The sequence below is a fragment of the Dermacentor silvarum genome, chromosome 1 (assembly GCF_013339745.2).
Source record: "Dermacentor silvarum isolate Dsil-2018 chromosome 1, BIME_Dsil_1.4, whole genome shotgun sequence".
In the NCBI taxonomy this organism is placed as follows: domain Eukaryota; kingdom Metazoa; phylum Arthropoda; class Arachnida; order Ixodida; family Ixodidae; genus Dermacentor; species Dermacentor silvarum.
In genome coordinates this window covers 18,287,621-18,312,492 of record NC_051154.1, presented here as the reverse complement: position 1 = coordinate 18,312,492, position 24,872 = coordinate 18,287,621, and the positions used below count along the sequence as shown (strand labels likewise).

The window sequence follows — 24,872 nt, the reverse complement described above, 5'->3', positions numbered from 1 at the left end:
AGAGTCACATGATGCAAGATAGCGCGGCACGTAATCCAGGGTGCAAGGTAGCGCGGCACGTTCAGTCCGGTGCTCCTCCGCTTCTCCCGCTAATCGCCGTATTTTTCTTGCCGTAGGAGCGCTTCCGTATTCCGAAGGCGTGCTTCGTCCAAATTTTATTCGCCATCGTCGCTCCGTCACTAACCTGGGAGCTCTCAGTAATCCGAATTGTGTGTGTCAAGTGAAGACGCCGGCGTAGTTTACGAAGCAGACAACTGCGGTTGCCATCTTGCCCCTGCCAGAGCAGCAACCACTGGAGAGACGCCTTTCAGCACGGCAGCCAATCGGAGGCCCGCTTTCATCGGAGGGCCCGTGTGACTACCTATCGCAGACCCGCGCTTCTTTTGTGTTGGTGCGTTTGTTACAAGATGGCGACTACGGACGAACTGAGAAGCGGAACGGCGAAACTTTGACCTTTCGAACGATACCAAGATGGCGGCGCTCGGTGGCGGAAAATACGAGATATGTCTCCGCGAACTGCGGGCATTTTGCGCGATTTAAAGCTGTTTTCTCATCCTGCGCACTGACGAATTAATCTTTTTCGGGCACTTTTAGTGCGTTTTCAGCCAAACCATTTTGATACAGCGTAGATTAGGCGTTGCAGATACCGAAACGCGTGGTTTTCAAAAATCGATTGTTCTCGCGATTTTCGCGATCTGATCCCCGCGTCCCCCCTTCATTTGGCTAGTTTTAATTGCGTTTCGATGATACAAATTTCGGATAATACGAATATTTTTCGTGACCCCGTGAGATTCGTATCATCGAGATTCCACTGTATACCATATGGCCACTTTTTCTTGCAGAGAACTGTGCAGAAACAAGCACTTGTTTTTCAATTGCATCTACAGGAAAGCATCACAGCAGGAATGATAAGCGTGCTCTTACTCCAGCTTTGTAGTACTGCCTCAGGTCTGGAGTGGGAAATGTCATGTACAGGAACCGGTTGTCCTTGACAGGCACGACATGTGCCTGCAAGCCCAGCTGTTCAGGACCATAAGGGTGTTGTGGCCAAGTTGGTCGTTCCACACCTTTGTTGGGTACAACTGAGAACAGCGGCACCACCATGCGTGCTAGTTCATCCAGGGACTCTGCAAGTGTTACCATGACACTTTGTTTATTTTAGGTAGGCATGGCTCAATGCCTCATTAATATTGGCAAAAAATGTGAAGAGAACACACTAGAGCTCAGGCACAGTGCACTAGTTTAAACCCTGTGATCCCAACTGCATTCCTAAAAGAGACATGAAAGAGCAGAACTAAATTAGATCAACCACTTATTCTATTATGGTTTTCGTCCACTTCACTTAAAGGGTTGATTACCAGAGGAGAAAATAAAGGCTAAACTTCCAGTTTGGCACAAGAGCAAAAAAAAAATTATGGGGTTTTACATGTCACAACCACGATCTGATTATGAGGCACACCGTAATGGGGGACTCTGGATTAAATTCAGCGTGCACCTAAATTAAATGCACAAGTGTTTTTGCATTTCGCCTCTATCAGAATGCGGCCGCCGTGGACAAGATTGAACCCGTGGCCATGATCTTAGCAGTGCAGTGCCACAGCCCTTTGGCACAAAAGAAGTTCTTGATACTCTTTGGTTCCTTTAGAATGAAATGCAGTCCTTCTCTACCAAACAACTCAGCCAAAGCATACACTGCCAAAATTAATACCGTCACGACATCCTGTTGTGAAAAATTCAGAGTTACAGCACCACCATGCTTTTGTTTCTGCATCTTTTCTGGCTTACTAGGCCTCCTCTCATGGTAAGAATGGCTACATTGCTATTGCTGAAGCATAATTTACTAATAAAGCTTACTTATTATTGCTCTTTAGTGTCCTTTTGTCAATGACTTGCAAGAAGGGAGAACAACAGTGCTACCACAGCCTGCATTGCTGGTAGTAGGAGGTCCTCAGTGAATTTAATGCCATGCTCAAGGAATTTTGCCCAGTGACACATTCCCCACCTAAGACCCACCGAGTGCTTGCACTCTCTGTGACAAGAACATTAGCAATAGCCAAAGACCACAATGTGCCTAACCTGGGCACTCGAACAAACACTGCTGCTCATAAACATTCTGCATAGTAACAAGACGACTAGCCTACTGGCAGTACCACAGTACCAGCAAAAGCCATGTGCACACCGTGTGGGAGATCGTGAGACAAGTCTCTTGAAACACACTTGCAACACAGGTCCCGGCCAAATGCAAGACACATAGAAAGTGCCATATCCCTTTGTTTGCTTGAAGCTTTGATTTATTATTTAAAAAAAAAAGGATCACCAGGACTGAATAGCACAGAATTGATTAGTGAGACGACCTCACCTTTGCCAAGAACGACGAGTGACATGATGTTGGAGGAGTACCACTGCTGGTGGAACTTAAGCAGTTGGTCCCGCACCATCAGCCCTTTTGATTTGGGAATTGTGTCAAGTGTAGTCAAGTTACCTGTAGAGAATGATTACACAACTCACAAGTGCTGCCTATAAACATTTTTTAAGAGCTTCTCTCCCATTTTCATTCCAACCTATCTTTTTTTTTTTGCAAACTACTGAATACAGCCTCTACAGTAGCACTGGTAATGTGGCACAAGAAGGTACAACAGTGTGCATTAAAAAATTCGTTTTTCCCAACTTTCCACATGGTCCTACGTTGTCTGGCAGCAATCAACCGCATGATACAACACTAGCCCTCTTCCCCGCATATTGACAAAAACCTTATGTCAGGCTGCATCAAGTACCATTAAAACACAAGGTCACAGCTCCAGTCCCTACAGGAGATGTCTCATTTTATTTTACTTTCTCTAAATCAATTGTGCTAAGTAAGAAACGTCGCTATCTTACAGGCTGCTTAAACATGCATGGAATCGTGTCATTTTTTAGTCTTGGTTATATCTCATCATGCATTGGCTACCCATTAAAAGGTGGCACACCAAACTGCTGAATCATACAATCAAGAAGATTAAGGGGGGGGGCATGGGGCTTCACTTTTTTGTGAGAACAACCATTTGAAGCCAAAAGACGAAGACAAGGAAACCATAGGGAGAATTAACTGCTTTTCAAGTTGAAATGTAGAAATAAGCAAATAGGAAGGGAAAGTGGAAAAAAAAAAAAAACTTCCTGCCGGTGGGAGTCAAACTCGCATAAGTGTTCAATGGCCTACAGCAGCGGCCTTCTCCTCATCCACTTTCTTGGGTATCAGTGTACATGTAGTAAAAAGTTATCTAATGCATTTTTTTATATTACGGCCTTACTTTTCAATTTTTGCTGTTTTGAAGAAGTTCCCATAAAATTTGCCTCCCATAATACATGCACCTCCCCAACTTTACTTTGGCTTTTCGAAAAAAAAAAAAAGCGCATTCATTACAAGAATATATACAATATGTTCTATATACAGGAAGTTCATATTTAAGTTTACGAAATTTTTAGAAATCGCCTGTGGTAGGTAGCATAATTCTTATCATTTAGCTGGGTTATTCGATGAGGCGGACATTAGTAGCACGAGAAATCTAAACACATATTCAACTAATTCACAAAAATTCACTAATTAACTTCTTAGTTAATTACCTTACGACATTGCAATTTACTAATTGTAGCCGATGAGCTTGTCAGGCGCAACCACTTGGAATGAATTTCCAGAACGACACCAGTTTGGAGATATGTAGCACCAAACTCGCCGTAAAAATGCACTGTTGTTACGCTTACTTTTTTATCAAAATGCTGTTTTATACATTGAAGCACAAAAGTAACTGAAACGCCCATGTGTTTCGTCCCACACTTTGGGAAATGCAGTTAAACCTGGATATAACGAAATTGACAAATTGCCCGAAAAACTTCATTATAAAGAGGATTTCGTTATATGCAGGTTCGGCACGAAAATTCGAAAAAGAAACGCTTACCGTATTTACTCGATTCTAACGCGCACCCGTTTTCCATTTTCGTCGAAGCACTCATCCTAGGAATATCACACCAGGTACTGGATGCGTGCACGCGTGTCGTTTCCCACAAGCGCGAGGCATGGAAACGAAGAGCGAGCGTCACGATGGCGTAGTAGCGTCGTATAGTGTTACAGTAGAACCCCACTGTTACGTTCCCGGGTGCTGCGTTTTCCCGGCTGTTACGTCGTTTTCGGCCGGTCCCGGCACAGCTCCCATAGAACCCAATGCATTGGTAGCCCCGCTGTTGCATCGCAACTGTAGGACCGTTCCCAGCATCATACGTTGCGAACTGCCACCCCGCGCCGGCCCGAGCAGCTATTTTGACTTTTCATGTCGCTTGGCCTGGTGGCTTTACGATGGCATTGGCCGCCCAAAGTGCCGAGGGTGACAACTATGACGTATTTTCGGTTTCCGCCAGCAAAAGTGTGGCCCTTGAGATCCGTATTTGCTGCCTAAAGATGGTGTCTATGACGCGCTGTGGCCCTAAAATTGGTTTTGGCTCATAGATGTTCCGTATAAAGTCCAAGGGCGATAACGCAGTCGCCGCGTGCCGTATGCGGTATGGGCGAATGAAAACGTGCGAGGAGAGCCGACGACCGCATCTAAATCTAAGAAAATCAGGGAGGAAGCGCGCCTTCTTCCGTTGCGCTCGAGGCACTGGCGAGGGAGCGAGGGGGGAGGGATAGTGGACGGCGTTGTCGTTATACTCTAGCGTCAACTGCGTACTGTGCGGCAGCACGCGGGCTGTATCTTGAAAGCGATCTGTGTTGCGGGCAGAGTCTAGGCAGTGTAGGTGCGTCTCCGGCTCGTAGCTTTGTGCGTGCTGTGTGTTCTCGGCGCTCAGGTTGCGTTGAAGCGATAGACAACAGCACGAAGGTCAGTTTGCTCGCTTCTGCAGCGGCGCTTCCACACGCCGCCAGCGTTTGACAGAACATGTCTGCGCTCATCGAGTGTGATGGCGTCTGCCAGCGTGTCGGCAACATTAACTGCAAAAGGAGAGTGCTGGCTTGGCGGGCTAGGCCAGCTGCAGCAAGCGGCAGGATCAGGTTTGAATGAAGAGAGGGGGAAAGGTCACACCCGCGGCGGCAAGATCGCCGGGTCGAGGGATGCAGGCCCGCCTCGCACACGCTCGCACACGTACACTGGCTTCGCATTCCGTCGCGGCGGAGAAGGTGCTTCCGGTTGCTGCTCGTGCAAAAATGACAAAATTTGAGGCGAAATCTCTAGGTTGTCGACGGCTCCCGCTGCCGTTACATAGAGGTCTCAAATACATGTGCTTCTATGGAGTAACGGCGGGGAATAGAAAAACTTTGTTATATCCAGGAATTCGTTATACTGAGCTTCGTTATAAGCAGGTTTAACTATAGCATGTTCAGCAAGGGCACTCGAAGCCACGCGCAGTTTTTGGATGTCGTACTCATGCTTTTTCACTTGTCCCTTGAAATCACATTGTCTCACCAATATATTGTATTCACAGTCACCGCAAGATATGACATAGACTACACCGGCGAAATTTTCACGTGGAAGCTTGTCTTTTATGTTGACTAGAACTTACCTTAGTTTGTGTGCTGGCACATGCACAAATTTGACCCTTGTTGTTTCATGAACACGCAGTAACGTTTCACATATAGTTTTCAGCGCATGCATATAGTTTTCTTGTACAACGAGTAGAAGCATATTTGATACATGCACGACCACATTACGACATAACAGGTGATGGGATGTGACATCGGAAATCAGCGTGATCTCTGCGCATGATTCGAGCAATGGTCTCACATGTGCCAGGGCAATGCCACCTTTACAAGATGCCTGCCGCTTTCCCATTGAAACAGAGATTCCTGTCGTTCAAGGTAGTCGCAGAAAGATGTGTATGTGTAGACTTTCAAAAGACGTTGAATGACATGCCATTCTTACCGCGCTTGACAAGAACGCCAAGAAACGGTAGAGAACTGTTTGCTTCTCGCTCGACGGCGAACTGAATCGCCTTTTCCACACTGTTATGATGAGCAGTGAAAGCAGAGAGAGCATATTTGTGAATTATGTAGAAGCAGTCATCGACGTATCTTAGAAAAACCTTTGGAGAGGGCGTGAAACATGCGAACACCCAAAGTTCTATGTCCTCCATGACAAGACTGGCAGCAGAAACAGAAATAGATGCACCCACAGGCATATCATCCATTTGCAGGTAAAAGTTGTTGGAAGACAAGGTATGTGTTTGACAAACAGAACCTAAGGAGTCGGGACAGGTCTGGAATGTCAATTGGAGACCTGATGAGCAGCAGTCGGTCAGTTTCGAGGGCAGCAGTGCAAACCTTTAAAGGCAGTTCTACTGGAACGCTGGTGAATAGCGAATTAACATCAAATGAGATCATGACATCATCATAAGCAGGGACAATGTTTCGTACCTTTTCAATAAAGTCACCGGAATTGCACAAGTGGGTAACGACTCTGCCAATGAGCGACAAAATAACCCGACATAAGAAACCGGATAGCTTGAACAAAGGTGAACGGGTGTAGACAACAATGGGCCGCATAGGAACAACTTGCTTATGTATTTTTGGAAGGCACTAAAGTGCAGGAGCTGATCCATTGTGACAGAGTAGTCGGTAATAAAGTGGCTTGGGTGCTGTGGCAGGATCAAATGGAACATTGGTTTTTATTGTGAACAAGGCTCCCATAAGGGGAGTCGAAACGTCATTAAATTTCAGGTTTTTCTTGCTCGGTGCATCAATCCATGTTTTTTCAATATGTACAGTATAGACCACTTATAACGTAACCGCTTATAGTGCAGGACCGGATATAGTGCGGTCTCTTCAGACTCCCGTTAATTTACCCATAGCACTCCATGTATACACGTATCGCTTATAGTGCAGTTGCGGGAAACGAAATACCGGTTACAGTGCGGCTGCCTGGAAGTACGGAAGTCAGCGGAGACGGCGAACGCTACCCTCAAACGGGCGCCCCAAGGAGTGTTCGAGGAAGAAAGAGAGACGAAGTGGAGGAGAAGGGCACGTGGTGCGAACGAACAGCCAGTGAGGCTGAAACCAGAATCTTGAGTGCGAGTCGTGAAATTTCACGGCGTGCATAGCGAGCGAGGGCCACGAAACTGCCAACGCTCGCTTCACGATAACGGCAGTAAACGAAACTTCAGGGAGCGGGCGGCGCCGGCACGGCACGGCGAAGTGCGCATGCGGAGACCGTGAAATGTGAGGGAGGAGGGCAGCAGGGAAGCAGATTTCGCCTTGGCAACTCCGCCGCTTCAGTGGCTCCCCTCGCCCTCCCTCGTAGCACTTTCGACTGTCACCGTGCGCGCCCGCCGCCGTGCAGGCGCCGCCGCTCCAGCCGGCCCGGCGCCAGCTTCCCGAAGTTTCGTTTTCTGCCGTTATCGGGAAGCGGGCGTTGGCCGGCGTGGGCAGTTTCGTTGGCCGGCCTGGGACTGCGCCGCTGCTTCCCCCTGCGCCGTAGCCGCAGCATGCGAGGTCAACACGTGACTAGAAAGTAGAGGAAGCATAAAGGAGAAAGAAGGGTTCACTGCCATTTTCTACGTGTGGCTACGGTAGCGTGGCTGAGACGTCGGCTCGTACACGCATGTTCCGGCGCAACACAGAATCGGCGACCTTGCCATTTGAGAGAGGGTGAAATTTCTGCCGCATTTGTTTTTCGTTTTTTTTTTTTTTTTTGTTCGCGCGCGACATTGAGGGGTCTCTCCTAAGCTTTTACTCTATGGCGGTGCTGGAGCAATGCCGGTCGGAGGCGCCGCCGCGTGATTTGGTTTGAATTAACAAGATTCGACTGTAAATTGAATGCAAACGTTCTAGCTGCATTCTTCGAGTGTCGCATGCGCGTGGCGGCTCGGTGCACATGTTTTGCATATGTGCGGGCCTTGAAAATTGTTGCAGTACCGCTTATAGTGCGGATATTCGCGACTCCGGCGACTTGCATTATAAGCGGTCTACACTGTAGTACTTTTTTGAGGTCACTTTTGTTCCATGTTACTGTCTGCTACCTGGTTCCCAGAGTTGTTGTGTACACATTTACTAAATAGTATTCATACCAGAATCTGTCATTTAACTTCGATTTAAACCTTCGATTTAAAAGAATGTTAACGTAACTTCTTTGGCTTTAATGGCATCAATCAATGAAAGTGGAGCAAATTTACTCGCACATAAAAAATCCAAAGCTGAAAGGATAAATATCTAAAAATTACTTGTGCAATCTTTGCTGTTCATAACTGCTGGCTGGTTTTGTTAGTCTCTCTCTGTATGAACACTGGTTCCAAAATGGTTTTCCATGTCGTTCGTGCCTACCACCACAATGTATGTAGGGCTAGCGGCTGCACTGTTCCTAGTGAAAGCGCACAAAAAGTGATTGTGCCCTTTTCCATCTGTTTCAGGATACACATGAGTGAGTCTTTGCACTATGTATGTACTTGTTTCTCATGCATATCCAGTATGCTTTTAGGTTAGTGATATAAAATAAACAATTGAAAGTAACCAAAAATTTACAGGATAGTGCCAAAATGGACAGGTAAAACCCAGCAGTCTACCTGTCCTGTCTCTGCACTCATTTTTTTGTTTTTTTTCTTACACGCCGGAATATGACTTCCTCTAAATACCAACTAGTCCAATAACTAAATACCAACCTAAAGAGTGACATGAAAGCTTTCTAAATTCATAAAAAAACATTTTTTTTTCAGCATCTACATACAAGTCAACATAAATGCACTTTAAAAATATGGCGTAGAAATGAACAATTGAAGCATTGCCTCATTACACCTCATTACCTGTGCCGAATTTGCAGAAGTCATGCTGAGGGTCTGCTGTCGACATTTCTAGTTGTTTCAAACGCCAGGAGTCATTCTGGATGTTCTTGACATGCTCAGAGTGAATGGCATTTACCTCTCGATCAGTTGCATCTTCATTGAATAAAGGGCACACAAAAAATGCCGCAAACCTGCAGAGACAATCACGATGAGTCTGAAACAAATAATTACACAGAAAAGCGCACTAGCCGGTACGGCTCAGTGGGGAACATCAATTTTTGAGGAAAGCTGCACTTCGTGTTCAGTGCTAGTGAATTCAGAAAGCTGTGTACTTGGTTGTTCCGTTCAAAATTGTCCTGTACCTGGAACGAGTACTCATGCTGTCTGCTTGAAAAGTTGCAGTATGAATCCGAACATATGTGATGCCATTATTCCTATCATGTTGCCTAAATGGAGCTACATGCCAAGCAGCATGATGATATCTTTAATAATTACATTTCCTTCATAAAAAAAAATACTTGTGTTTTAAAGTTCAATAGCCTCTGCTGCACCCCATACCCTTCTACCCCTGAAAAATATTCCTGCAGCTCTTGTCATCAATGCTCATTGCATTGCCACTTGGTTGTGCACAATGCAACATTTGTCATGATTGCTCTGCGCAGACTTCCACTTCACTGTTGATGTTGACAAGATGTTATCATACACCACCAACAATGCCTCTCCAATGGAATCAGCATGTCCCAGAGCCATCAAGAGTTGATGACTGTCTCCAAATAACTATAAGTCTACTGCACTATCATTTATCTTTAAATGATACAAGTTATGTAAAAATATGGTACATCAGCATAATACATTCCCTGTATAGTGAAGATAGGAAATTATAGCCGGAAATAAAAGATATACACAACAGCTCTTACCTGTCCAAGGCTGGTTCCAAGTTCTCAGGTGCAACGTCAAAGTAATAACATGTGTGGTCACTAGCAGTGAATGCATTACTGCTACCCGCATGTTGACATAAGTACTGAAACCACAGGAATCAGATTAGAGCAGGCCTTACACTAGAGATGCCTTAAATACGAAATTACCATACTTGCACAAATATAACGCATGGTGTTATTTTTTTAATTTTTCGGTGTTCCCTGCCTCGAAAAGATTTATACACCCTGATCCTAGTACCCCCAAGGCGTGATTTCGCTTCTCCCAATTTCGAGCTGCAAGGCAAGCTCAGCCACTAAATGACTAAGTTATGCAGAAAAGCCAACCTCTTTCTGGCAAGAGGCACAGTGTGTGTATAGTTAATGCAGTGAAAGTGAATGAGAGTAATTGTGTGAATTATGCAATTACAGTTAGCAGCCTCATCTCGAGACTTGTGGTCCAATGACCTGACCAGCTGCAGCAATGCACATCTGGCATCGAAGTGCTCCAGCACGTACTCGTCTCTCACCTCGATGAGCACTGATGAAAGTGTTGCATGACACCTGAGAATGCAGAAAACAGTTTGCGCTAATTTTGTCCAGAGCAGCTGATGCAAACATCACTTGCAAGAAAAATTCCAAGCGAAGTGGACCATCAGCATACCATAATTTGTCACGTATAACCCACACCAAAAATTACACAAATTTAATAGTAAAGTCAGGGTGAGAGTTATATGCAATTTCATCTTAAGGTGTGGCTTCATGTTGGGTTTCCTAGGAGATAATAGAACTTTGAATGGTGGAGTACCTTGCTTTGAGATGTGGTTTCAAAGCAGTGTGGCGTGCGTTGCCACAAAGCCACACCTCAAAGCAAGGTTTTCCGCCCATCAAAGTTTTGTTATCCCCTCCTACAAAAGCCAACCCTCTCCCCACCCCTTTTTCATAATTGCCCATTCTCGTTAATGGGTCGCCATTTTGCGTTTAGCAGTTAGGGTATAGTGCGCACAGCACCAGAGCAAATCGCAATTTGAGCTTGTGGATTATGCATCACGTGATCATCTGTCACCCGTTCCCACGGTGCTCCCTCGGACCGCGCAAAGCGCTTCGCGACACGGCGGAGAGCTAAATCACAGTTCGGATTTCACGCTCAGTTGGTTTGCTCCATCGCTGTTGCCCACATAAGGGTAGTTCCGTCTGCGCTGTCATCCTGTCGTGTAAATACTAGCTGCGAAGTGATCCGATTCACATCACATGTCATGTGAATAATTCGTCCACGATCACATTCGTCATGCTAGTCAAGCTATATCAGCATTACCAAAGAAGGGCAGAACAAAGCCGCTGGCCAAACATACAACGTGGACGAGTTGTGCATCCACAAATGGAGACTTTTTGCAAAGATTTGAGCATTGTTGTGTCCAGTTATTACATACATTTCGTTTTTTTTTTTCCAGGTTGTAATTGGGGGTGCCGGCTATACATGAAAAAATACTGTATTCTACCATGGTTTTTTAGAAGTTAGTTTGTGGACTTTAATGATGTACACACGGCTGAGTGTCTTTACAAGTTCAGGTCAAGACGTGCAAGAGCCATGGAATAACACTGCCAGCAGACAATCACAGGGCAACTCAAAGTCTGAAATGAACAGACTGAGCACCTTCTCTCTCTGTACTTCATTAGTACCTTCAACATATCGCAGGCTTACATACTACAGTTACTCTGAGATTACTTTCTTTGGCTGTGGTCATACATGTATTGCCAGCACGTCTTGAAGGAGTTTATTTATTCTGTCATGGAATGAGTGATGAGCTTAACCAATTTTCGTCACAGCTTTGTAAACTCAAATGTTGAAAGGCTTGACTAATCCTTTCTCACTGCCAAAGGGGCATTCATGCAGTTTTCATAGCTGTGTCTTAGTCAACTATTGCTCACTGACAACATTCATGATACCGTTGTTAATTTTCATAGTTATGTCTTAGTCCTGTGCCCTGCAGAGACAAAAGAGAGCCCACATACAGTGTCTTTATATCACATGTACAAGCAGTATGCAGGGCTTTGGATATGAGGTGGAACTTGCAACAACATGTGCGACATGTGGCATGATGTGACGTCCCGAAAGGTATAAAGGCACACTGGGGCAAGCCTCATAGCTCATTTCTGCAGATGGCTTTGCCCAAAAAGGTCGCAAGTGATGACAGTAAGAGCTGACATGCGAACCATAATTGAGCATGATGGATGCGAGAGCATCAGATGGCTGATTGACGTTAAGATGCTAACACCCCCCTCCAAAAAACATCCCCCCAAAAAAAACAGCTAGACCAGGTCATGTATTTTAAGAGATCCATGAAACGCTGATCTGGGCCACTGTCTTGCACCATGGACAACATGGCCATGGTTCTTAGGCTACTGATCACAGAGGAGGAGGGGGACTTCCAGCAGAAGTTAACGAGAAGTTCAATGAGTTGAATGAGACCTTGAAAAACAAAACAAGTACAAAACACTGACCAAATCAATGAAGGAATGCAAAACAAGAACTACCCGGAGATTCTGAGGGCAGGCGTGCAACATCAAGGGCTCTTCACACAACAATGTGACAGCAGATTGGCATCAATGCAGATGCAGTGTGCCGCACAAGACTGCAATGAGAAGAGCTTGACTAGATGTTTGAGTGCTCCACTCTGCATGCACTGCTGTTAAAGCTGATAACTTGTGGACTACTTAGCATACCATGTAAACAAGGTCTTTTTTCCCAAAATCATCATAAGCCCCAATCATGTTGTATTTGTGCAAATATGGTATGTCAAGAGCACTTTTCGATGCACCATACCTTGTGGTATTCATTCTCAGCTGGGTACTGCAAAAAAAAAAAAAGGATAACAGTGATGTACACATGCTCAACAGGCCTCAAAAGCCTACACTAGAAATGCATGAAAATAACAAAGCCCACCTTTTCTGTGCCTAAAAACAGCATGTGCTCACAGAAGTGAGCCAATCCAGGCAGCTCCCAAGGGTCTGACATGTAGCCTAGACAATAAGCATTTAACGTCAAACTCATTGCCAAGGCAATGCCATACAGCAACGTTTATTCATTATAATATCATTTGCTACAGAAACTTATCAAGCAAAACTGTCATTATTAGCTACAATATAAAGCTGTATGGTATATCGCACAGAGCTACTGACAATAGCATTATAGAATATGGTCAATATAGCAATACTATATGTATATTGCCAAAATGGCAATGCATCATGGCATGTTCAATTTAATCACTAATCACTTGCGCAAGTACGTAACTTTTATGTATAAACAAGCGTAAATCCTCTCTCAAAATATTTATTTTACAATACTGCTATCTAGTCTGAATCCACAACAGGTGATCATATATAGGAGATACTTATTAAATACAAAAAACATCCAAATAGTGAACAATAAAAAAAAGCAGAGCACACTTCCTAAAATTTTTGCAGCACCACAAGTTACTATAGTCGGGTACAACTTTAGAAGGCAGCAGCATTTGCCCCTCAAAGGTGGATGCACACGAGCCTCCACCAATGGGCGCGCACACTAGACTGACGTCGTAAGCGGGACGGCCAGTGACCCCGCCAACAGAGAGCATGCAGCCCGCGCTTCGAGCTGGGCTGAGTAGCGGCGGCGGGACCATTTCTTTAGTCACGGAGGCAATCGGCTGCCGCGCTTCGGTCATAAAGTTGTAATGGCCATTAAGTTTGTGGGGATGCGCGACTCTCACGCGTCTCCTGTAATCCGGCTTCACCGGGTGGCTAAGTGCCGGCGGCGGTCGTGGTGGTTGCAGCGCACTGCGAGAGATGGCGTGAGTGTCGCGATGCTAACGCCACCGAACGGCAGGGTGACTTGGGAGAAAAACGTAAGAAGCGCTTCCTCTTTGGCTTGGGATCGGCGACCAACACGCACGAACGCATCGCGCGTGCGCCGGCCCGCTTCGCGGGACCGTCTCGCGAGGCTAAGAGCAGGACACCGGTATGGACGAATACGAATCGTTCGAACGCGCCACCGTTCGCGTGACCGTACACGTGAACGACTAGGCGATGGTGTCACAGCATGGGGCGAACATATTCGCTCGCTATCGGGTCTCGGTGAGTCGGACTTCCTTGATTTGTGGCGCGCCCATGTGAATGTTCTATTGGTAGTAATTCGGCTAGTGTGTATTAGTGTATGAAAGGTGCAATAAATGCCCTTTTGATTGTTTGCACTACTGTGTTGTCGTTCCTTTGTCCCAAGAGCACGTGTGAGACCCCACAAGTTGTACCCGACTATAGATGTAATGATACTGCAACAAATACATAGTGATACACCTAAACACAGAGAAATCTGCTACTTATAATATACATTAATCACTAGTACTCTGTACACATATGCTAATGCCTAATGCAATATAGCGTAATGCAGAGATAGGCTCTCTGCTAAAAATAAAATTTAAAAAAAAAGATGAAATAAAGGTGGCTCATGAGACCTCAGTCAATCAGTCAGCTTGTTGTAGCACCTTCCATTTTTATGCTGGTGAAAGTAGATAGTTACTCAGTACTAGCAATAAATGGATCAAGCCAGTTTCTTTTTTTTTTATTATTACAAGAGGAAATAGATATCGTAGCACAGCATTACTATAACAGATACGCTCAGAGTGTATATATGTTTGCGGCATGCAGTATGGGACTGTAGAAAATAAATATAAGTTGATGGATTAATCTTAAGACTATGACAAGCTAATTTTAGGAATTTTTGTTGAGGTTGTTTCACTCTAATATATGCAGAGTTCCAATTGTGTTACGCTGCCAAATTTATACTTATGAATGAATCCGACTGCCTTTTTTTTTTTTTTGCACTCTTTCTCAATTGTGTCAGTTACTGTACAAGGAAATCATACTACAAAAGACATATACTCTAGAATGGACCTTTTTCAGATGTGCCTTCTGCATTTACACTGCTGACACGGGGAAGAATTGTTGGCCCTCAAACACTTTTAAGCCCCGTTTTGTGGCTTTTTGTTCCAGTGGCTTTCCATGTATTGTCATGAGAATAAATAACTAAATAAACCTAACTCATTCACTGCGATGCCATTACTACTATGCAATTACTATAGGCCCCCATAGGGGATCGTCCACTCCACCAGCACTGCTCATCACAGCAAAATCCATTGCTGGAGATGAAATGTGTACGTCCGATAGTAAAAGTAACTAGTAGTACAATTGTCGTGACAAAGGAGCACTCATTAGCACTTGCAGAGACAAGGGTAAGTGCAAGTGCTAATGAGGCCCATTGTCAACAGAAATATTTCGATCTACACCAGTACCTGCCTCATCATTGAGAAAGGACTGGGTTTAGTCAAGACACTGAAACTACCTTTAAAATCCAACAGCCTTCAGAAAGTCATAAACGTGATTAAAAGAGACTGAGGGCTTATGGGATAAAAACAAAGATGGATGCAATGGTGTGTGTGACTTGTAGTAGAGGAAACTAAAGTGTTGGATCCTTTCGTGCTCCATTTTGTGGCATTCAATTATGACATGAACGGTGAGTGGATGATCACACCTGCTGCAGATGGGCGTATCAGCCACGAGAAGGAGGTGAGAGTGTGTACTGTAAGTTTGTCCTATTTCCGGCATCTGAAAATCACTTCCTCATGTTTCTGGTGGAACAGTGTTTCCAGAGCTAATTCGTGGCTGTATAGTGTGGAGCTTATTATTGATTGGGAGATCTCATTCCTTCTGCCAGTACACGCTGAAGTTCTTGCACACTAGCGGTCAAAAGTCTTGGTATGAAACATAGCATAACGCTATGTGCGCAGCCCATTCGTGTTCGGAGGGGTGGAAGGGCGACGGGGGAGAGGCATGCGAGGCTGGCGATGCGGAGAAGGCTGGAAAACAGTGCACGGCGGCATGCGGTGGCATGCAGCAGCTCGAGTTTCTTTTTTTCTTTTCGAGGATTTCGCATTTCATTCTCTTTCGGCACGGATACTCAGGGCTGGTATTGTGTAGCGATGCGCTATGCTTTATTCTATAGACCTTTTCATCGGGCAAGGAGGAAAGGCCGCGCGACGAGCCTTTCCTCCTCTCTGGCTTGTGCGAGCCGGCGCGGCGTGGCTTGAATGTGTTGCCAGTCGCGCGCTGCGGAACGATTCGGAGGTGTTTTAGATAGTTCTGAGTGCAATTTACGGGATGTCAGTTCTTACGAGGTCGTCGAACAACCACTGTGTAGCCTTTAAGTGTAGCAGTAGCTACAGTATCTCGAGAAAAAAAAATGCGACGCGCATCATCAGCCGCGATGTGTGTATGTGTTTTGAACTATGTTGTCTGTATCGGTTTTCACTCGACGAAGAGTTGTTGTAAAACATTTGCATCAGCCACCGGCATCGTCCTCACGCATTTTAAGTCTAGTAGACTTCAAATCACTATGTCTACGTTAGCCTCCTGCAAGAGGCCGAAGGCTTTGCTCAACACAGCGAGCACTGCGGTTGGCAAACCAACATGATACACACAATTGCTTCGTGCATCGGCATTGCGTTTTTTGCCCCGCAAGGCATATATAATATACAAAGGGGATCGCATAAAGAGAATCCAACAGCTATTTGTAAGGACATAATTTCCGTATAACGTGGGTGATTGCATCGGAAATGATTGAACTTAGGAGACAAAAAAAAAAAAAGAGTTCATATGTTCTCCTTTTGCAGCAAAATAAAACAGAACATGGGATAACGATGCAATAAGACTCCGCATGGTTGTGCCGCATGCTTGGACCACTTGGACCATACACTATATAAAACAAACAGATCTATAACACAGCATTTAGTACTGCCTCGGGCGCTTGCACAGTCTGCAGCTGGTCGTACGACCACTCGAAAAGTGTGATTCACACTGTAGGGTATGCGGTTATTATTAACCAAACTATTTTATTTGTAGGCGGAAACCTTGCCCAGCAAACAAGGCAGTCTTTCAGTGTATCTACACATAACAACTTGAACGCTTGTCAAAGTAAGCAGCACGACTTATTCTCCAGCAGAACGGTACCCACGCTGTTAGGATCGTCAAATGTTTCGTAAGCATACTCATTGCAGCTTAACTAGAGCTTAGAATTACAGTGCTGAGAATGCTGCAGTAAGGCAACATTTGTGAAACGAATTTTCAGAAATACCTAACTGATATCCGAGGCTGTTTGTAAGCTCAAACAAACGCGCACACCTCGCGCTGGGTGCTCCGTCCGCGCTAACACCAGCAGTTACTCCAGTCGCTTAATTACTTAAGACTTAAATTCCTTCACTACGCCTCACAGGACCATTCCCCACGTAGAAGACATCATTTTATGCTAAATAGACCACGCGAGTGCGCAAAAATCCACCAGAAACTGCAGCCGAGCGTATACCACAGCATACAACAAGGGCGTTTGCCCAAGCCAGCATGCCAACTGCTCATAGATGGCGCCACTGCCTACGCAATGACGGCGCCCATGAAAAAACGGTCTATACTAGCCTTATCATCCACCGCTCACGGCCGGCTGATCCTGTCGCTCTGACCAAAGACCAAGCGCGAAAAGGCATTAGCTTCGGAAAGGCATCGCCACAAAATACCGGCCCAGTAGCCAGACTTCACCGTTATAACCGATCATGCGGCACAGGGCAATGTAGTAAGCGGGTTATTTCCCCACAGAAAACATACAAAAGTTGACAGTGCAGCAGCTTCTCGTTGTTATAACCGATATATAGTTAAAAGCGGTATCGTTATAAGTGGGTTCAACTGAATTAGGTTTTCAAGTGTAAAGAACCTTGAGAGTAAATTCCACGCCTTATTCTGCTCTTTTCTTGATAGTTTGCACTCGTCATCCCACCTTGGCTTTGGATTGACCCGAGCGCTTGACAACTGAGAGATGGATTCATCAAAGCGTTAATTGTATGGTCTGTTAGGCATGTAGCGATTTCCTATACTCTGAGATATTGTACTGAGTCAGGTTTAAGGGTGGAAAGCTTCTTCAATTTATCCCAGTTTGCACAACGTAACTCTAGTAACACCAGGAAATGATCACTGCCATATGAATTTTAAATAACTAGCCAGTGCAGATAAGGAAGTCAGGATGCAGAGCGTATGACAAAGTCTATTGAAGAATAGTTGTTGTGCATGTGGCTGTTATAAGTAGGCTCTTTTGTATTGAACAGACATGCCCTAAAGGACATGAGAAGATTTTCAATACATTTGCGTCTAGTATCGCATGATGACCCGCGCCACAAAGGGTTGTGAACGTTAATGTCTCCGACAAGAATGTATGGGGCAGGAAGTTGATGGATCAGATTTTCAAGACCATAGCTCCTGAGTTGCTGATCTGGTGGTATGTATAAAGAGCACACTGTTATCATCTTGTTAAATAAAATTACTCTAATGGCTACAGCTTCAAGTGGCATATGATGGTTCACACGTTGATATGGAATGGACCTTTCTACTACATTCGCCATTCCACCTGAGGAATGGGCACAATTGAGGTGATCTTTGTGAAAAATTATATATTGATTTCAGAAACTCGTATGTTTAAATTAAGTAAGGCGAGTTTCAAGAGAGAGTACCTTTGGCTTAAAATCGGATAGAATCCCTTGAACGTCGTCAATGTTTCATAGAAGACCTCTAACGTTCCATTGTGCTAGTTGCATAACCACTGCGGATTAGAAGAAAATTAGAAGTAAAGGATTAGAAGTAAAGTTTTGAGTGGGTGGTACTCAAACTAAGCGGCAGACTTCTCTGGCAGAATTATGACCCGTTCTTTGCCGCGCTCAACAGGTGCTTCGGGGAAAGATATGTTTTCGTGAACGTTTAGCTGGATTATCTCTTTCTTTTTTGAAAGTCACACAGGAACAAGAGTAGGCAGCATGTGGACCACTGCTGCAATTAGGGCACTTTGTGGAGGTGTTTGCACAGTTGTCCGAGTTGTGTTCACGTTCACTGCACTTTGCACACGCGAGTTTCCCACGGCAAAACTGTGAGCCATGGCTGTATCGCTGGCATTTGAAGCCCCTTCTTGGGTTCAAAATGTACGGTCTGACAGGACAACTGAGAAAAGCTAGAGTGACTTTCTCCAGCAGACATGACATGTGCAGCTGAAGGTGACTGTGTTGGCTTTTTATTTCTTGCTGTGACCTCTTGGTCAGGCTGCAGTGACCCCTTGGTCATGCAGAGCATCCAGAATGTGTCCTTTCTCGTTTAACAAATCTCTCTCCGAGATGACACCTTGGATATTGTTTACACTGTAGTGCGGTGTAACTGTCACTGTCTGGTCAGCGATTGCATTCAGGTTCTGCAAATTTTCACTTTGTCACTTAATCTGGACTTCGTCAAGCATGTACCTTAATGCCAGTTTCTTGGCTTTGTACTCGGGGGCCGACAGCAGTGCATGTGCTGAAGCTGATGAAAAACTCAACACATGCTTTATTGGCATGGCACATTGTCCCCTCATTTCTTGGCAATCACCTACACCTCTCTTTACTGCCTCACATGCAAAAACAATTGCACGTTACTAGATGCCGTGAGAGTGAGATAGAAATGTCTGTCCATTAACGTTCTGATGAATTCATGTGGCATGATGTTCCAAGAGGACAGGAGCACAAGCGCTCATGAAAAAGGCTGATTAGCAGCAATGTCATAAATAAACATGAATACAGAGAATGACAGGGTAGACATTCTTTTCTACTGAACGACTTTATACACTTGCACTGGCATCAAAAACGCATTTTGAGGACAACAGGCAGCTGCAAAAAATCTTGATTAAAAAAAAAAAAAAGTAAAGTTTAACAACTAAGAGAAAAGTGTCTACCATAATGAGAAAAGCGTCTACCATAATACCATAAAGAAGCACCACTAACCCACTTGGACATTCAGTGCAGCAGCAGACTTGTCTGTGGTTGGATCGCTTATCAGCAGCACTTTCAAGCCATTGCTAAGTTCAAGGCCTTGGTAGAGGTTCTTGTCCGATTCGGACTGTGTAATATGATCATACACACGAGCTCCATGGTCAGTATCAAGGGATGGCATCGTGAAGTCTTTTGATGAGGCTTTTCTGATGGGCGAAAACCTGGAAAGATACCAGCCGCTGTTTTCACAAGTACAATCAATTACAGTAGAATCTCAATAAATGGAAATCGCTTAAACGGAAGAACAGCCTCTAAATTGATTGGTCGTGTATATGGGTAACGCCAAAAAAAAGAAAAGGCTTCACTAATTGGAACCAAGATTTTTGCAACTCTTTGTAAACAGAACTACAGAAGCAAGCTCTAAAGAATTTTCTCAGAAAGAGGCAGGATCTGAAATAAATTTTTTGCGACACCTATCGTCTATCCAGAAAGCCACCTTTAACCCTTTTAGTATAGGGCTTTTTTGGGGAGGCGACGCACCCAATGCAGCGTGTCTTTATTTTTCTCGGATATTATAAAATGAACACAACGGCTTATTTATGGTTGTGCAGAAATGAAAAACTGACACGTATAATGGCAAATGCTTTCTTGGTATGGTCATCACATTCCTATATGACAAACGGAATGTTAAAAGAAACATGGCAGGGCAGAAATGAGGAAACATACCGGTAGATCAGTAATGCCGAAAGGATTAAACAATTGCTGCAGAACCCATCTCACGATGACTGTCAATGGTAATGCGTTAGCATGGAATCAACATACTGCTGCTGTCGAAACGAGGTATGTCTGAGCAGTGTACTGCAGCAGGACTCCTCTTTCGTGCTTTCCTAAGAACACTCAGCGTCATCTAGCGCTGCCGCCACAAAGCCTCCAAAATGCATGGCACGGCGATCCGTGTGAACACTGAGAAGCGCGTCACGCGGCAACCGGGCTCCTATCTCGCACTTCTTTTGGGCGCAGTGCGCAATCTAGTGGCACGGCCAAGAAGTCCACGTATGGCTCCCAAGACAAGCATGGCAAGCCGGTGCCTGCGATCGCTGAGAATTGTTCCCTCATTTGCCGCACACTCAGTGGCACATACTCAGTGACCCAAGATGGGAAGAGGTTCATTGAAAGTGCAACACATACCCAGTCCATTTATCATGCAGCTCATTAAAGTGTTGGCATGAAAGGCATTCATTGAAAAGCGGCACATACCCAGTGCATTTGTGGCACAGGCTGGCAATGCATCAAGTTGCTGTCCTTGAGGAACCCTTGTGACATTGCCTCGATTCCGCTCAGCCTCGGAGAAATTTAAGAGATCTTTTTTTGTCACTCTACCAGAGCACACTCTCAGTGGCTCACACCTAGTTACCCAGGTCGGCGTCAAAGACATTCATTGAAGAGTGGCACACACCTACTGGCACATACCTAGTGACCCAAGTTGGCATCAAAGACGGTCACTGGAGACCAGCACAGATGGAGTGGTACATACCCAGTACTCCAAGTCGACGTCAAAGAGTTTCTACAAACAGTGGTACCTACCCAGTCCCACATCTACAGTGACCCATGTTGACATTCATTGAAGAGCAGCATATACACATCGCCACATACTCAGTGACCCAAGTTGGTCCGAGGGTTGGTTTAGAGCACTGTTCCCTCAGCACAGCAGCCCAATTCGCTACCCAGTCACCAAAGTGTGTCAAGTACCCTAAGAATGCAAATGCATTAAAAGCAGTGGCAAAGACTTAAGCAGGCAAAAATTTGATAGGTATTTAATGCATAGCATGTGAACAGCTTCGCGGCACTGCCACTCACCTCATAGGTGACCAAAATAAGAACAACTAAAACTTAAAATGCCTTACAGCATGCCGTTTGCTAATTTGGACTCCCTCTGAACGAGCATATATTATTCTGCTACCAAATGGACCAGTAAGAGCCTTGTTTTTGTTTTGATGTGTCACCGGCACCTCCTCAAAACCAAAACTAGCGGCCCTAGTCAATCTAGTAGCCGTCAACCATGCTAAACCATGGAAAAAAACCACATGCGCCATTCACTCCTTTATGCTTAACATATCTAACAGTGTTGAGAGGGTGCAGTTCTGCACTTCTTTCTCAGGAAACGGTACTCCGGTCCCTTGAATTTACGTTTTAACCAGATTCTACTGTCCACACATCATTTAGTTCATACTCTGTAACCGTGGTCAAAGGAGGCACACAAGCCCCATAAAACATGTTGAGTGCTATTCAGCATTATACATCGGTAATGTTTTCCTATCATTAACTGACCCTTGCTGTAAGGACCACACACAGAGAAAACTACGACAGCTCGACCGCATAATGAGAAAGGGCAAACTACATCAGCAAGCAAGGAATAAAAGCTGAAATTGGTGACAAAAGGAAATAAAGCTAACCTGCAAAAAAGGCAGCAAGACACCAAAAAGGTTGGTCACAAAGCCAAGACGTGTAGGTAAATTATAGGTAGAGTTGAGGAAATGGCTAAATAACACAACCCTGCATACACATGAGCTACAGCCATTTTACTTCCATTATAGCTGTTTTCACATGATAGGACAGGTTGCCGGTTCAGTCTGCAGATGAGCATGACGTGGCTATGTGGCTCAGTGCCGCCGAATCCCATCACACCAAACGAAGCCGCTACGAGGTGCTTGCGGCACGATTCATTGCAGCTCAGCCACGTCACACTTATCTGCGGACTGATTAGGCGATCCGCCCCGTCAGACGAATCCAGCTTCAGAGGAAATTCAGGAGGTGAACATGCAATTCCTTCTAGCAGAATGACAAAACACATTTACTACACTGTTTTGTGGCACACACGTTTTCTTTCTTTGAATAATTACCACTCTCTATGCTAAGCACATACCCCTAAATTATGCAACATTGCAAGCCACACATGACAAGATTTCCCGAAGGGCAAAATAACGATATCCAAGATGTAAAACATTCAGTAATCTCATAAAAGACAAAATATGCCCTTGTATTGGTGTATAGATTCATGCTTTTTCTTTTGATCGGTCCTGCAGAATAAAAACACAAATGTTTGGTTTGCAGCAGTGCAAGTTCTTGAACAAAAGTTTGATGTTTTCCTATCGCACGGTGACAAGCCACAAGACACAAGGTAGCAAGGCCCACCAAATGATAGACCTACTCATAATTAAGCCAAAAATTGATTTTTCTTTTTTTTCAATGGATAACTTTTTGTTTGAGGCTTACCTACATTTATTTCGTGAATATCAGGTTTAAGAATTTTTTTAACACTGAAACATACTATATAACTGCAGACTGCTCTTCAACACTGCAATTGCATCAAATCACAGAATAACAAAGTTTTATAGTGGCACAATGCCATACGGCAACGTGACAGCAAGAATAAAGAGCAACTGCATTTGACATTAGAACACAAACACAATTAACCATGAGACTATATTTGTAACATTATTTCAATCCTCTTCCCATCCCTCCTAATCTACCGCACAAGGTCCAAGTGAAACTGCAATTATACTTGTAAACCTGGACCTTTTACTGGCAAAAGTTGGTTACACTCACAACATGGTTGCAAAATTGTTGTACTGCCTCCACATTGTCATGGCAACAGGAAGCATCAGAATATGTTAGATAAAAAGATGTTACAGTCAGTTTTGAATTTGAACTGCACACATCAGATACGAGTTACGGCTACACTGTGTAATGTACAACACAGATGTATATAAGCTACATGGTCAAGTCAAACGAAGCGAGAAGTTCAAAGTGAAGCAATGAAAAAGTAAGGTGCGGTCCTCCCAAGTTGTAGGAAATCCGATGGTTGTATCAGCAAACAGCTGTGGGTGGAGCAAGAGGAACTGCTAGAGAGTACCACATCACATAGGCACACAGCTGTTATTTCATGAGTTGTTCAAGAGGCACTAAGCATTGCATGGCATTGGCAGACACCAAGGCTCTTTAACATGCATCCATATGTGTGTGTAGGGGCACGCGGCATTTGTTATGGGAGTTTATAAGATGGCGATTTATCACCCGGAGGAAGCACTAGCAATGCTCACTCCAATCACATCTTTACAGTTTTGGCAAAGATAATCACTATCTAGGTTATAAAAGTGCCAAATTTGTGACAAATAGTTAAAAAAAAAAAAAAAAAAAAAACACGATAATATAAGCAACTACGAGCCCTTCGAATTCAACAGTATGTTTTAGGAAGAACAGCCGTTGCAACAATGTGAATGTTTTAATAAAATGTGTGCTCCGATACATGATTTAGCACACAAAATTGAATGTGTACCTTAAAAGGTAGTCAATATTGCATGATATGTGTAGTACTAATGGCGACGCCCAGTGGTTATAGAGAGATGAACCACTGTAAACCAAAAAGGTTACACGGTTTAACCTCCTTGCTGTAAACAAATAGAGAAGAGCAGGAAATGGAAAGTACGTGAGACTTCATGTTACCCTACTGCAATGTGCAAACGTGAAGAAAGAAAATAAAGATACTACGTGCAACAGATTTCAAGTGGTGCTAGTACACGAAAGTGGCATGAAAGGCGTCGGCGACAATAAGCGTGCAGATCATGACACCTCAAATATTTTACGTATCTCTGCAATACTGGGACTCGAACTAAACAAAAATGGCAGTGCCACCACTAGAATTAGCCATGAAAGTACTGTTCAACGCGGTTGAACATCCCGGTTGTGCGCGTTCATTCATTTGTTATAGAAAATGCGTTTGTCCATAAGTACTACTGGCGCTATTACGTTCTGAAGAATGATTAGAAAGCAAGCGCTGTTCAGGTAAGCTTCTACGCAACGACATAATGCGCCTGAAAATCGCAAGAAACCACCGCTTGCGTGTTCTTCCAAAGCCAACATGGACATGTGTATTCCATCTGCCAGTTGTACAACATCAGTGACTCATGATTACAGCTGCAATTATATTTTTTATCAAAAGCTGTGGCACTGTACCTTCGTTCACGCAGTCCGCAGCTGCTATAGTGCCTTCGTAACGTCGAAGCTGCGCTGGCTGTGCGTCGGCTCAAGAAGCTCCAGCCGGAGCAAACGAACATCACAGGGGAGCCCGCTTAAAGAAGGAACGGGCGGACAGCCTGCCACTCGTTCATTTATCACTGCCACAATGCCGAAGCCTAAAATCAGAGAACTTGCGAAGCAGCCGGTCTGCAGCGAGCGTTTACAAGATGTGTAAACGCAACCGTATTACCACAGACAACCACCATGCACCTCACAACTATACACACCGCCACACTACACACGACTTTAACAAGACACAAAAATATACACACACGCTGGCTAGTGGTGACTA

General features: G+C 44.6%; 1 protein-coding gene across 1 annotated transcript in view; it reads right to left on the bottom strand.

The window, feature by feature from the left end:
* LOC119457502 (insulin-degrading enzyme-like) overlaps positions 1-24,827 on the bottom strand; it is a 157,329-nt gene extending 132,502 nt beyond the window's left edge. The window contains exons 1-8 of the mRNA XM_037719091.2: positions 24,518-24,827; positions 19,517-19,725; positions 12,592-12,668; positions 12,472-12,498; positions 9,651-9,754; positions 8,755-8,924; positions 2,360-2,482; positions 925-1,127 (exon numbers count right to left, since the gene is read on the bottom strand). Of these exons, the coding sequence (XP_037575019.1) occupies positions 925-1,127; positions 2,360-2,482; positions 8,755-8,924; positions 9,651-9,754; positions 12,472-12,498; positions 12,592-12,668; positions 19,517-19,725; positions 24,518-24,618 (1,014 nt within the window). The 5' untranslated portion in view covers positions 24,619-24,827. The remainder of the gene's footprint in view (positions 1-924; positions 1,128-2,359; positions 2,483-8,754; positions 8,925-9,650; positions 9,755-12,471; positions 12,499-12,591; positions 12,669-19,516; positions 19,726-24,517) is intronic.
* Between the last annotated feature and the right edge of the window lie 45 nt (positions 24,828-24,872).